Below are 15,560 nucleotides of genomic sequence, written 5' to 3'. Positions count from 1 at the left end.
TCAACAGAAAATATTACGTTTCATATTTATGAGATAGTAAGCAGAACAGAAAAGGGATCAGCAGGCCTCAATATACAATTAGGTCATACCCAACAGATGACCGTCTGTGTATAATAAGACATCTGTTGTTATACATGGAGAAAACAAATATCCTAAGAGGCAATGAAAAGGCACATTTTGGTCAGCCACTAGCAACCACACCAAGAGTGACGGTCCACACCAGCTCAAGATGGCTGAAACAGTTGCTAACACAGGCTGGGGTGGATACTAAACTTTAAAAATCTCTTTCCACCAGGGCTGCAGCTACATCGGCAGCGATACAGTTGGATGTACCAATGGACCAAATCCTCAAGGCAGCAGGATGGTCTGGAGGGGAAAACATTCCAATTATTTTGTAATAAACCAGTAATGAAACCTGGAACGTTTGCAGAAACAATTTAAGTTCAGTAAATTAATTTAAACCCATAAAAGGGGTTATAAACTTGTGTTAAAATTTTTTATGATTACAATGTCGAATCATGTCCAAATTATGTTAACACAATTCCTCCCACAGTCAAGGCAGACGTGATGCATGGACTCGTTTCCACGGCATGAAATCACTGAGCTTTAAAATCTTCACGTAGTCACTCACGTGACTCCGAAGTAAAATAGTAAGATTAAACGAGAACTTACCAGTTTGAAGTTTGATCTGTATTTTATGAGGAGTTACGATGAGGGATTACGTGCCCTCCACTCCCACCCTGATCATATACTTAACTGGTACCTCTTCTCTAATCTTGCTATGTTTAGTCATTACAGTTATCTGTGATTTCACACCGCTGCTTTGAAGAATGACACGCATGCGTCCTGGCGGGGTTCTTCACGTAATCCCTCATCGTAACTCCTCATAAAATACAGATCAAACTTCAAACTGGTAAGTTCTCGTTTAATCTTACTATTATTCATTATCAACATGTATTGTGTTACAGGTCTGTAATGCTGCAGTAAGTATACGACAGTATGGACCAAGTGCAGGCAGGTGGGACTATTGTAGCTGGGACATGTTGGCCGGTGTGGGCAAGTTGGGCTGAAGGGCCTGTTCCACAACGTATCATTCTCTGACTCTAAGTAAGAATTTCATGGTTCCCTTGTTGGTACATTTGACAATGAAACACTGGGCTCTCAGTAATTAACCATGTAAAATCCATATATATTTTGTTTAGAGCAGCTAAGTTTTCACACGTTTATAAGCTAAATGAAAGCTTGACATGACCAAATTTCTGCCTGTTTTTTACAAGCATATTTTTATTCTATACTAATGCCTTGATCACTGCTTATTTGTTAAACAGAAAGCACGGCCTACCTGCGAGAAGCCGAGCTCCGCTTGCTCCCTGAGTTGGACATTAGACCTACAGGTGCTGAGATGCTGCCTGTGCTGCTGGATGAACTAAAGTCAGCTTCACTCCCTGCACAAAGAAACAAAGCAAAAAGTATTTATGTGGCAGGGGAAAAAAATCAATCAGTTGTGACATGGCAGCACAAATACAGACAAATACAGCCCCCCCCCACTATTACAAATGATGCAGACGCCTACCCTACAATTGGGAAAATTACAGGTATCAATACGCCTGTGGTGTAACAGGTTACTTGCTATCTCAGAGACTCTGTACAGACAACACCAACATTAAACATAGTTCTTCATGGCACTTTGCATTACAATCTGCAGTAAGACATAGGTAAAGTCACATTCACCAAATCATGCTAAAATTGAAATAAATTATTTAATCCATTAGACAATCTAACTGAAATTAATTAAAATTATACACGTCGCCCTCTGTAACAATGAGCTGTACAATGACTTTACATTTGTATTCAGTGAGTAAACAAAGCCGACTATGACTTCAGATCATTCAGTAAAAGCTGCTTTGACTTGATCTGACAATTGTGCCTTGTCATTAAGATGACTGAGACACAATCAATCCTATTTAGTGGAGATCATCTCTAATTACTTAAATGGATCAGATTCAAGTATACCCTTTACTGTGAGTAATTGCGGGCACTGGTCCAGCACATGCTCTGCTACAGCACCAACGCTGCTGTCAGCCATTCCACCGCCTGGCTTACTGAAGAGCAGACTTGATAAGATTGCTTTCCTACGGCACAGCTAAACAGCTTCTCACTGTTCCCTGCAGCAGAGATCAGGAAAAACCGCACCTATTGAAATTCATTATCCAATTCCAAACCCCACCCCTAAGAAACCACTTTTAAAAATCAAATGGGTAATTCAAATTGCAACATGGATGCTGCTACAAGCCCAGCATCTGCAAGAACCAACCTCCTTAATATTGTGTGTAGAACATGTCCCTGCATGCAAACCATCCTCCACGGAATAAGCTTTATGTTGGAATAGTGCCAACTACAATTTTATTAAGAGGTAGGGCACTTGGAAGGATGGTAGGAGGAAGAGGAGAGAAAAGCATGTTATATTTAATTTTCTCATTTCCACTCATCACTTGTTGCTTTTTAAACGAAAGCCACTGTTAAATGAAGATAGAAACAAAATGCTGGAATAACTCAGCGGGTCAGGCATCATCTCTGTAGAGAAGGAATGGGTGACATTTCGGGTCGGGTCTCGACCTGAAACGTCGCCCATTCCTTCTCTCCAGAGATGCTGCCTGACCTGCTGAGTTACTCCCGCATTTTGTGTCGATCTTTGGTTTAAGCCACCATCTGCAGTTCCCTCATACACACACATGCCACTGTTAACTGAAGGTAGACACAAAATGCTGGAGTAACTCAGCGGGACAGGCAGCATCTCTGGAGAGAAGGAATGGGTAACGTTTTGGGTCGAGACCCTTCTTCAGACAGAAAGACAGTCTGAAGAAGGGTCTTGACCTGAAACGTTACCCATTCCTTCTCTCCAGCGATGCTGCCTGTCTCACTAGGTTACTCCAGCATTTTGTGTCTACCTTCGATTTAAACCAGCATCTGCAGCTCTTCCCTGCCACTGTTAACTGGTTTGATTTAGAAATCTATGAAATCATGAGGGTGATAGATTGGGTGAATGGACAGAGTCGTTTACCCAGAGTAGGGGATTCAAGAATCAGAGGACACAGGTTAAAGATGAGAGTGGAAAGAAATAATAGGAACCCGAGGGACAACTTTATCCACACAGCACACAGGTGGGGAGATGGAACAAGTTGCCAGAGGAGGCAGTTGAGGCAAAGAACAACATTTAAAAGTCATTTCGAAAGGCACATGGATAGGAAAAGTTTAGGGGGACATAAGAGTCATCCAGCATGGAAACAGGCCCTTCGGCCCAACTTCTCACACCGACCAACATATCCCATCTACACTTCTCCCGCCAACCTGTGTTTGGCCCATAAACTTGTCCTATCCATGTACCTGTCTAAACGTTTCTTAAACGTTGCAATATTTAAGCTGCCTCAACCAACTCAGCCGGCAGCTCTTTCCATACATCCCCCACCATTTGTAAATGGTAAATAGTTACCCCTCAGATTTCTATTAAATCTTTCTCCCCCTCGCTTTAAACCTATGTCCTCTGGTTCTCAATTCCCCATCTCTGGGCACGAGACTCTGTGCGTTTACCTGATCGACTCCTCCCATGATTTTGTACACCTCTAAGATCACCCCTCATTCTACTGCGCTCCAAGGAATAGAGTCCTAGGCTGCTCAAACTCTCCCCATAGGTCAGGCCCTCGAGTTCTGGCACCATCCTTATAAATCTTCTCTGCACCCTGTCCAGCTTGACAATGTCTTTCCTATAACATGGTGCCCAGAAATGAACACAGTACTCTAAATGTGACCTCACCAACTTCGGCAACATGACCTCCAAACTTCTGTACTCAGATTGATGAAGGCCAATGTGCTGAAAGCCTTTTTCACCATCCTATCTACCCGTGACACCACTGGGCCAAACACGAGCAGATGGGACTAGCGTAATTGGGGAATTTTTGTGGGCATGGGCAAGTTGGGCCGAAAGGCCTGTTTCCATGCTGTATGGCTATGAGTAAACCAATATCATAGAAAAACATAAGAATCAGCATTGCTATAATGTTTCCACGACATCAGAACTTCCAAAAATTGTTTGCAGCCAGTGAAGTCCTTCTTAAGGTAGTCACTTAAACAGTAGGAAATAATTTATGCACAGCTAGGGCTCTAAGTTGAGCATGTGATGGCAATAACCAATTTTAGTAAAAGATAAATACTTATCAGGACACAAGATGAAACACTGAATAAATGGTGTTATGGGTATTATAAGAGATTATACATTGGGAGCACAAGACATAAGAATAGGATTAGGCCATTTGGCCCTTCGAGTCTGCTCTGCCATTCGATCATGGCTGATCTATTTTTCCCTTTCAACCCAATTCACCTGCCTTCCCACCCATAATCTTTGACGTTCTTATCAATCAGGAACCTATCAATCTCCACTTTAAAAATACCCAAGACTCAGCCTCCAAAGCCATCTGTGGCAATGAATTCCACAGATACGCCACTCTGTGACTCAAGAAATTCCACATCCTCAAAGAAAGAGCATTGGATGCAACGTTTCGGCTGAGACATTAAACTAAGGCTATTTCTTTGAGGAGGAATTTCTTTAGTAATTCTCTCAAATTTGAACCCATTTAGATTGCAGGCAGTTACAGCGCAACTTACACAAATTTGACCATTTGATCCCTCCTTCAACATGTACCATCAACAAGATGCATTTTAACGATTCACAAAATCCTCTTTTGACAGCATCATTTGACACGTATCTTCTAGAAAGACAATGGTGGTGCCTGAAACGCCTGCAGGGTTTCAAGTTACAAACCATCCAAACTTGAAGGTGTATCGTCATCCCCTCACGATCACTATCAAAATACCGGAGCTCCTTAATCCAATACGTCTATGGAAGCATCTTGGTTTTTACATTTAATACAATGACGCAAGATGGCAACTAACTGCAAAATTCTTAAGGAGAAAAAATACTGGCCCTTCTGACAATGCCCATATGTCATTGAATAAACAAAAATATATGTGGGAACACCAGCACCTGAGCCTAGGCCGACACCAATTGCAAACAAATTACATCACACAAAATTGTTCCCAACCTGGGCTCAAATCCAGAGAAATATTGCATCTGTAAATTTGTTCTAGGATAAAAGAGCCTGATGTCATAATATAAATATGAGCGCTTGACAGCTCTGGGCCTGTACTCGCTGGAGTTTAGAAGGTTGAGGCGTGACCCTTACTGAATAGTGAAAGGCTTGGATAGAGTGTGTGTGGAGAGGATGTTTCCACTAGTGGGAGAGTCTAGAACTAGAGGCCATAGCCTCAGAATTAAAGGATATACCTTCAGGAAGGAGATGAGGGGGAATTTCTTTCATCAGAGGTTGGTGAATCAGTGGAATTGTTTGCCACAGAAGGCTGTGGAGGCCATTTTTAAGGCAGAGGTAGATAGATTCTTGATTAGTATGGGTGTCAGGAGTTATGGGGAAAAGGCAGGAGAATGGGGTTAGGAAGGAGAGACAGATCAGCCATGATGGAATAGTGGAGTAGACTTGATGGGCCTAATGGCCTAATTCTGCTCCTATCACTAATGACAAGTGCCAGACATTGTTTTACGTAAACTGGTCTCCATTAATCTAAAGGAAGATAGGACTATTGTACAAGCAGCTTACATTTAGCCAAAGGAACACTGCAGCAATTGTGAAAGTCAATGAAACACACACACATTATATTTATAATTTATGAATGAAAAGTGACTGCAGATGACAAAGTTATTTGAAGCTTGAGCACCGTAATCAAATAAGAAACATCTGTGTTGAGAAATCCTCTCTCAAAAAAAATAATCTAAATGAGAACAACATGATTTTGCGGGATACTAGTTTATTCCCCAAATTCAAACAAAGCAATTCATTCTATACTAGCAAGAACTTGATGTAACTCCAAATTTGTACTCAACTGTCTGATAGATTTACATCTGATGTCCAGCAACAATGGAATTTTCCCACTTCCAACTATTCAGATTAAAACCAACCTGCACTTAGATCATATGTGATAGGAGTAGAATTAGGCCATATGAGTCAACTATCTATCTCTCCCTCCTAACCTCATTCTCCTGCCTCTTACCATAACCCCTGATACCCGTACTAATCAAGAATCTATCTATCTCTGCGTGAAATATATCCACTAACTTGGCCTCCACAGACTTCTGTGGCAAAGAATTCCACAGATTCACCACCCTATGACTCAACTTCTTCCTAAAAGAACGCCCTTTAATTCTGAGGCTATGACCTCTAGTCCTAGACTCTCACACTAGTGGAAACATCATCTCCACATCCACTCGATCCAAGCCTTCATTTTGGTTCACTAAACTCAGTCTTTGTGGGCTGAAAATTATATCCTGCTACAAGCAGCACCAATATAATAGTTTTTCTTCTCATTTCATCGTGAACAGATGTATCCATTATCCCGTGTGTAACAGCATAAATTCTATCTGTCAAATGAGGCATGGAATTAGTATAACAATTTAATGATACACAGCTTGTTGTATTAGTTGGTCAAAATATTTCCTAAAAGGATTGAAATTTTGAAATTAGGATAATTAACCAAGAATACTTTCTTTGAATTATGACTCATGGCGAAGACTGTACAATGTCATTGAAGATGAGTATGCAAAAGTACTGATCCATAACATCCTTCCATCCCAATAGAAGGAGGTGTTATAGACAGCATCTGATGATTTTCATTTAAATATAGAAATTGTGGAAATAAGAATAAAATGCAAAGGGTTCTTAAAAAACATTACTACACCGAATGCTTTACTGATTGTAGACAAAATGGATGATGGCAAATTCAAATAGACTCTGATGAAACATTTGCTGATTCTCTGGAGTTATTGCTGTGGATTTAGATTGTTTTAAGGTTACCAGAACAAAATCTCAGTACATCTTTGCTTAGGCCACATTTGGCGTATTGGGTGCAGTTCTGGTCCCTTCGTTGCAGAAAGGATCTGGAGGCTTTGGAGAGTGTGCAGAAGAGGTTTACCAGGATTCAAAGGTATTAGCAATGAGCAGAGGTTAAGACATTCTTCGATGGTTTTCTCTGGAGCGTCGGAGGGTCAGGAGAGATCTGATACAAGTTTTAAATTATGAATGGTATATATAAGGTAGATAATCTTCAATAATCAGATAATAAGGCAGATAAAGCTTTATTCTTGGGTGGAAATGTCATGTACTAGAGGGCATAGCTTCAAGCTGAGAGGGGCAAAGTTTAAAGGAGATGCTTGGGGTAAATTGTGTTTTTTGTTTTTGTTTTTGTTTTGTTATACGTGGAGTATGATGGGAGCTTGGAACGCGCTGCCAGGGATGGTGATGGTGTCATAAACGATAGTGACATTTAAGAGGCTTTTGGATAGTTACAGAGATAAGCATGGAATGGAGGGATATGGATCATGTGCAGACGAAAGATTTGCATGGGCAGTATATTGAGATAACCTCCTTGCTAAATTAATATCGCAGCACCTGTGCTGTACTTCTTTAGATTATAGTTAAGTTACAGCAACAAACAGGGAGATTCACTTTCATTTTTTAAATGTATTCCTTTTTAATAAATTGCAATCTTACTAGTTGATCAACACAGCGTTTTCCTGGTCTACAATTATATGACTAAAACTGCCATTTTAGATCATTTCCTTGCAGGTAGAAGATCTACACAAAGGTATTCCATAGCAGCAGATTTATTTACTTCTTACATGGAACTTGCCAAGTTTTTGTTTTAATGACTAAATTAGTCTATTATAATCCTGCAAACTAGGCTTTAAAAAATAAAGAATGTTGCTTTAAAGGCTTGGCTCCTATGTTCATAACTTTCAGCACTCATCATGAACAGTACTGCCCAGAAGGAAAGGGAAGTCCTAAACATATAGATATTCAGTTCATACAAGTTAGGATCTGAGGAGTTCCTTTCTTTTGAGGAACTATACTTCCAATTTTCCCAAAGCTCTGTATTTAACTATAAATATAGATAAATTTAGTAAGTAAAAAAACCAGAATATATGTCTTTAAGTGAGGACCAAATTAAATGTGTGCAATACTGCAGAAAGCTGAAAATTAAATTAATGTGAGGTCTACAACATGCACTTGCAGGCAAAAGTATACAAATTATATTTCCATGCAGTTAAATCAGAAGTTCATGTACTAACCTTGCGTTTTTGAGAGTCGAGGACAACTGTTTCACAAATTAATTTTTCTTGGTAAAAACTGATTCATATTTAAAACAAAGTTGGCATTATGGAAATAAATCTATCAACCTTTGGTGTTGAAGAATTAAATATATCAGGTTATTACTGCTATCCATCCCCTCCCCCTTCCAAGTTTTCCCACCAGTCTTACTCTCTCTGACTACATTCTATCTCTGTCCCGCCCAGTCATGACTGAATGGCGGAGTGGGCAAATGTCCTAATTCTGCTCCTATCACTTATGATCTTATGATTTATATCACAAAAAGAGGTCAAAATGAACTACACTGGTTACAGTCTTCCAGCCAGAATCATAACCTTCTACCAGAGTCTTCTATGATGAAACCAGTTCCAAATCTAAATAACCAAAAGGACGTGGTGCCTAAACCGGGTGAGGTCAGGAGCTTTGGCCTGGCCGGAGCCGGCAGATCCATCTGATTGCCAACTTCAACTTCCCCACCCCACCCCCCCCCCCCCCCCCACCCCCCCCGGCCCCCAAGCTGTGACACCTGTTGGTCCAGAAAAACGGATAATCCAGCAAGGCCCTGGAACCAAGGGTATTTGAAAAATCGGTGGTGAACTTCCCACCACTGAAGTGATTTCCTGGATTATCTCTACTTCCCTTCTTAAACAAAGGGACAATATTAGCAACTCTCCAGAAGATACAAAGAGCTTCATCGAGGCCCATGCATTTCCCTCTTGTCTTTCTGAAAACTGGTTTAGATCCTATTAGTCCCTATGGATTTATCCACCTTAATGCTCTTCAAGAGCCCACATACCCCCACCTTCTAGATCTCAAACTGAATTCTAATAGTTCCCACACTGTTCTCAATACCCTCCATGTCCTCCTCCTTGGCAAATAGAGATACAAAGTACTAATTTAATACTGTGCCTACATCCTCTGACTCCAAGCATAAATTTCCTCCTTTACCCTTGAGCAATCCTACCTTCTCATTGTTTTTAGTGTATGCATAAAAAATAAAGAAAGTGTATGAAAGGTGAAATCAGATGGGGCCTTTGAGCAATATAAAGTAGGTTAGAAACAACTCGGGTGGACAATTAAGAGGATGAATAGGGGCCATGAAATGTCATTAGTCGGATTAAAGAAAATCCCAAAACGCCATAGGATTTTCTTTAATCCGACTCACTAATGGCATTTCATGGCACCTTTTCACCCGCTAATTGTCCACCCGAGTTGTTTCTAACCTACTTTATATTGCTCAAAGGCCCCATCTGATTTCACCTTTCATACACTTTCTTTATATTTTTGACCAAAATTACAACGTCTTTAGACAAGCATGGTTCCCTATCGTGGCCATTCTTATCTATTTTCCTTACTGGGACTTGCCTGCCCCAACCATGATATATTCTCAAGATGGACATAAAATGCTGGAGTAACTCAGCGGGACAGGCAGAAGGTATGGGTGAGGATTCAGGTCAAGACCCTTCTTCTGAAATTACTCCAGCATTTTGTGTTTATCTGATATATTCTCCATGTATCTAATTGGTTTATAATTCCAAATCTTGCAAGAAATGCTCGAGGTAAATACATTACCTATTTTCCTCACATAGCCTATATATTGTTAGAATCTAAATGCATTTCAAAGATACAAGTTAGTGTTTAGTGTTTAGCAGATGAACAGATACACAATATATTTCATCCTAAATGCCTCGAACAATTATAGGATTGAATCCCCATTTATAAAGTGCAAGTTGAGCTTGTTGTGACATTCAGCCAACCAACTCCCAACTGTTTAACATTTGCTTTCTGATCTCTTGATTTCACAATCAGAATATGAAAATGAGAAAAACCATGGGGAAGGTAACAAGTTCTCATCTGATCCAATACAGATATAGTTTAGTTTAGTGTAGAGATACAGTGTGGTAACACACCCTTCGGCCCATCGAGTCCACACCGACCAGTGATCCCCGCACATTAACACCACCCTACACACACGAGGGACAATTTATACATATACCAAGCCAATTAACCTACAAGCCTGTATGTCTTTGGAGTGTGGGAGGAAAACGAAGATCTTGGAGAACACTCATGCAGGTCACGAGGAGAAGGCATAAACTCCGTACAGACAGGACCCGTGGTCAGGATCGAACCAGGGTCTACTGGCGCTGTAAGGCAGCAACTATACCACTGTGCCGCCCTTAACTGCAGCAATTTTCACTTACTGGGGATGTTATCCCCCCCCCGATGATTTCAGATAACCTTTAGCACCAGCTGCAATGCATATTTTGTGATTTATTATACAAAAGCAAGTCGCAAATGTCACACTCAGTTTCTCTCTATAATAAATTTCTCTCCATAATAAATTTCCATTGTATGAGAGCACGAAATTCTGCGTGTTTGGCAATTAAATCCTTTGTCGGGGCTTCTGTAAATGTGTAGGGATCGCTGGTTGGTTTGGACTCAGTGGGCCGAAGGGCCTGTTTCCGCGCTGTATTTCTAAATTATACTAAAGAAGCCAATCAAAGTAGCCTATTGTCCAAAAGCTCTATTAAATTGTAGGACTTACAGATTCTTACATTTCAATCCTCTTGCAATAAAAGGTGAATTTCATGTTTGTTTCCCTGATTGCTGTCAGTGGCAGTGATCTGTAACCAAATTTCAATGAATAACATTTGGTGGTGGCTCGTCGTAGACGACAAAAGCATGGTTGCGCAGACTCAGGTCTTGGGGGAATCGAGTGTGACTCTCAAGTCGGAGGCGCGAGCCACAAATGCGGGAGCAGTTATTCATTTCTATGAATAACATTTACTCATTGCCTAATCACACCAAAATAGGATAATTTATGCAGTTCCTTACAAATTACACAACCTTCCAACTTTGTGCCAATCACTCAGTCAGCCTACATTTCTTTGCATTCTCGCATCCTTCTGCAGCTGGCATCCCCATCTAGATCTGTATTAGTAGGAAACATGGATACATCACATTGTGCCCCATATCTCCATCACTCAGAAAGATTGCAACTACAGGGGGGAAAGAGTAACTAGAGAGAGAGAGAGAGAGAGAGAGTGGGACCTCTCAGGAATCAAAACGGTCACCTCTGTGTGGAGCCACAGGAGATGGGCAAGGTCCTAAATTATTTTATTTCTGCTCTGTATTTACCGAGGAGAAAGACTGTAGGACGGAGGAAATTGGAGCAGTCACTGGAAGTGTCATGAGAGCAGTCAGGGTTACCGTCGAAAAAGTACTGAAGGTACTGTCGTGTTTGAAGGTAGACAAATCTCCAGGGCCTGATCAGATATATCCAAGGACATTGTGGGAGACTAGAGAGGAAATGGCAGGAGCCCTGGTTAAAATTTACGAGTCATCCTTAAATACAGGAGAGGTGCCGAAAGACTGGAAATGTTGTACCTCTTTTCAAGAAGGGCTGCAGGGAAAATGCTGGGAACTATAGGCCGGTGAGCTTAACATCTGTAGTTGGTAAGTTACTGGAGAGTATTCTGAGAGTTAGGTTATACAGGCATTTGGATGGGCAAGGGCTGATTAGGGATAGTCAGCATGCTTTTGTACGTGGGAAGCCGGGTCTCACAAATCTGATTGATTTTTTTGAAGACGTGACCAAAAGGTTGATGAGGGCAGAGCTGTAGATGTTGTGTACATGGACTTCAGTGAGGTGTTTGACAAGGTTCCGCATGGTAGGCTGCTCTGGAAGGTTAGATCACATGGGATCCAAGGAGAGATAGCTGAATGGATAGCAAATTGGCTCCATGGAAGGAAGCAGAGGGTGATGGTGGATGATTGCATCTCAGACTGGAGACCTGTGACTAGTGGTGTGCCTCAGGGTTCGGTGCTGGGCCCGTAACTGTTTGTCATCTACATCAATGATTTGGATGAGAATATGCAGGGAAAGATTAGCAAGTTTGCTGATGATACAAAAGTGGGTGGTTTTGAAGATAGTGAAGATGGTAGTGAAAGATTGCAGCAGGATCTGGATCGATTGGCCAGATGGGCTGAGGAATGGTTGATGGAATTTAATACAGAGAAATGTGAGGTGTTTGCATTTTGGGATGTCGAACAAGGGCAGGACCTACACAGTAAACAGTAGGCCTCTGGGAAGTGTTATAGAGCAGAGGGATCTAGGAGTACTGTAGGATGGAGGAAATTGGAGGAAATGGTTCCTTGAAGGTCGAGTCGCAGGTAGATAAGGTGGTCAAAAAGGCTTTTGGCACTTTGGCCTTCATCAGTCAGAGTATTGAGTATAGAAGTTGGGAGGTCATGTTCCTATGAGCCTGTTCCTCACAAGGATACAAGGTCACTCATGATACGGAAAATGATCAATGACCACAACACACTCAGCCTTTCCCCACAGTTTCCCTCCTCCCCACAGCAGTTCTATATTGTTACAGATATCACAGCTGAAGGTTCTGACCCATTGACTTTCACAGCCATAAAGTGGCAGCTACAACAGCGGCAAGCAGCTGCTGCAGTGAATAATGCAAATCATGTTTTCAAATACAAAAACAATGGGGAAAAATTGCCCAGGTGATTTCCTTTTTAAGAAAAGGTGAATTTCTCCAGTGTACAGTTTGTAACACGTCCTACAATTGGGCATGGAGGCTAAATGGAGCACACAGTTATCACTGTAACAATGAATCAAATATGCGTGAGTGGTGGAATATTGCGTTGGGGGAACGGGTTGCGTTGGGGGAACGGGTTGCGTTGGGGGAACGGGTTGCGTTGGAGGAACGGGTTGCGTTGGGGGAACGAGTGAGTGGTGGAATATTGCGTTGGGGGAATGGGTTGCATTGGGGGAACGGGTGAGTAGTGGAATATTGCGTTGGAGGAGCAGACCCAATGGATCTGCACTTGGTCTAGTATCCTTTAAAGAAAGATCATTGGCCAGCATAATGGCTCAGCACGTGCAGGCTCGAAGGGTTGAATGGCCTACTCCTGCACCTATTTTCTATGTTAAAGCTGCTGCATCACAATGCCAGAGACCCAGGTTCCTTGTGATAGTGTAGATTTTCTTCCACATGCCATACTTATGCGAGTTAATAGGTTAATTGACTTCTTAAAATTGCCCCTAGTGCAGGTGAATGATGGAATCTGGGGATAGGAGATGTGGAAGTAGTTAGTGTAGGGTTATTATAAATGGATAGCCAATGATTGGTGTAAATTCAGTGGATCAAAAGGCCCCTTTCCATGCTCAATGCTTCTTATGACTAATAATACTCAATCTCATTATAGCTAGCTTAGGAAGGGTGAAGTCACAATTCTTACAAAGGTTCAAGCAGACTATGAAATAGGGAAATGAGCAAGACTACACAACTCTAAACTCTGCTCTCTGGTGTAATGTAATACACTGATTAGTCATTGTTGCCCAAAGAATGACGTTGGTCAAAAATCATTTGTTTGCAACAAAAGATAAATGCAGGAACTGGATTCAGTGGCATTACATAATGAAAACACATCATTTCATTGGTTTAGCATTATATTATCATGAATAAAATTACATGAAAGTCTACTTCCAATTAAAAAAAAGTGAAATACCTTACAGACATTACCACTTCAAGCAGTTGGAATTCACAATGTTCTCTAATTTGCAACAAGTGGACAATAATGAAGAAGTTCAGACTGCATAATCCACATTCTGTTCTGCTTCTCCATAGGATGCACAATGCCACCTTCTCTCCATCAAAACTAAGAAATCAGCTAAATAGTAGGCAGGGAAGTCGGAAACTTCCGACCCGATTAAAATATCATTAAAATAAAATCTTTCATTAGGTTTTTTTTTAAATGACATCTCAGATTTTATCCCTTTCTTATGAATAATCTCAACAATCTTTATTTAGCTGTTAAGTACTTAAAATGGGAGTTAAATATACTGTATTTTCTACTTTCTGGCCCGCTGTCTGCGAGAAGGTTTTTAATGTGATTGGTTGCTTATCCAGCTAGATGACATCACTGTTGCTAGGCAGCACAAATCCCCTGCAGAAGATGCAAGAGAAGCTCTTATCGGGCGGGGAAATGTGCAGCGCACACACTCATCACTGAAGCATTTTGGACATGTTTCAAGGTCAGTGGCAAGCACCATTCTTTTACTGTTCATGGATTAAATATTGCCCTTTGTCTTTTTCCTGTTGCTTTTAAAATGGACCGAATTTTTAAATGGCCATTTTACTAAGAAATAAACAAGTTGAATAATGATTAAACCAAAACAGTGTATCCTTTACTTAAATTCAGATAGATTTAGAAAACTAAATACGGCAAATTACATTTACACTTCTTTATTTTACCAGCCATCGTTTTCTGACCATCATAATGACGTTGAAACTGCGCAAGGTCCTCCCTGTTCTTTTCCGTCCAGCTAATTGACCCCACTTTGATGTTATTCAGAGAAAAGCTCTTTAATATTTTAACCATACGGTTCGCCATGACAACAGAAAACAAAGGGGAAAAATGGGCCTATCGGAAAAAGGCCAGCTCTTGAGGGAAATCAGCTGATAAACAGCTTTTGTTCATGCACGGCAACAGATCGCTGTAACTCTCGACAAGCCAATACTGAAGAGGGAGATGCCTGCTGCATAAAAGTTCAGTTGCCATTCTAATGTCCATTACGTCTGCCACATCCCCATAATGCTAAAGCTTTTCTATCATGCATTCCGTTTCTTTCCTAATTCATTAAACACTTATAAATGAACAACTAACCTTAAAATATGACAAACTCAAGATAAAAATCATTCTATTGTCCATAAATAGATGAGAATTATTTGATGGATTGGCATGGATACTCCACCTCATGCAAATCTTCCGACAGGGATATCATGAAAGGGTGTGGTCTCCTACTGAAGATAACAGCTCAATTTAGTCAAAGGCCACAGAATTTCAAACTAAGTAAAATCAATTACCTACCCTGATGTAAATGATAATCAAATTGATTGATTAAATTGACTGATTGTAAGATACAGGCCCTCGAGTCCAGGCCGACCATCGCTTGCTTACCTGTTCACACTGGTTATCTCACTTTCGCATCAACTCTCTAAATACTAGGAAGAATTTACAGAAGCCAATTAACCTACACACCCACATTTCTTTGTGATATGGGATGAAACCAGAACACCCAGAGGAATCCCACATGGACACAGACAGCACCTGTTAGATAGAGCTCTCAAAGAGAACTGAGTCAGGGGATATGGGGAGAAGGCAGGAATGGGGTACTGATTGTGGATGATCAGCCATGATCACATTAAATGCCGGTGCTGCCTTGAAGGGCCGAATGGCCTACTCCTGCTCCTGCACCTATTGACTATTGTCTATTGTCTATTGTCTCGACCTCAGCGCAGCATTTGATACAGTCGACCACACCATCATAAT

At 41.0% G+C, this 15,560-nt stretch overlaps 1 protein-coding gene across 5 annotated transcripts in view; it reads right to left on the bottom strand.

Moving 5' to 3' along the window:
• The window catches only part of sybu (syntabulin), an 83,155-nt gene that overhangs the window by 27,674 nt on the left and 39,921 nt on the right, over positions 1-15,560 (bottom strand). For 4 of the 5 annotated variants that reach the window (XM_033020032.1, XM_033020035.1, XM_033020033.1 and 1 more), the window contains one exon: positions 1,343-1,445. In XM_033020032.1, the coding sequence (XP_032875923.1) occupies positions 1,343-1,445 (103 nt within the window). Of the gene's footprint in view, positions 1-1,342; positions 1,446-14,482; positions 14,828-15,560 lie in introns of those variants that run through there. The other variant, XM_033020037.1, reaches the window with a different exon arrangement.

The sequence above is a fragment of the Amblyraja radiata genome, chromosome 4 (assembly GCF_010909765.2).
Source record: "Amblyraja radiata isolate CabotCenter1 chromosome 4, sAmbRad1.1.pri, whole genome shotgun sequence".
Lineage (NCBI taxonomy): Eukaryota > Metazoa > Chordata > Chondrichthyes > Rajiformes > Rajidae > Amblyraja > Amblyraja radiata.
Note: the sequence above shows the minus strand (reverse complement) of the source record. Positions and strands in the feature narration are given on the sequence as shown.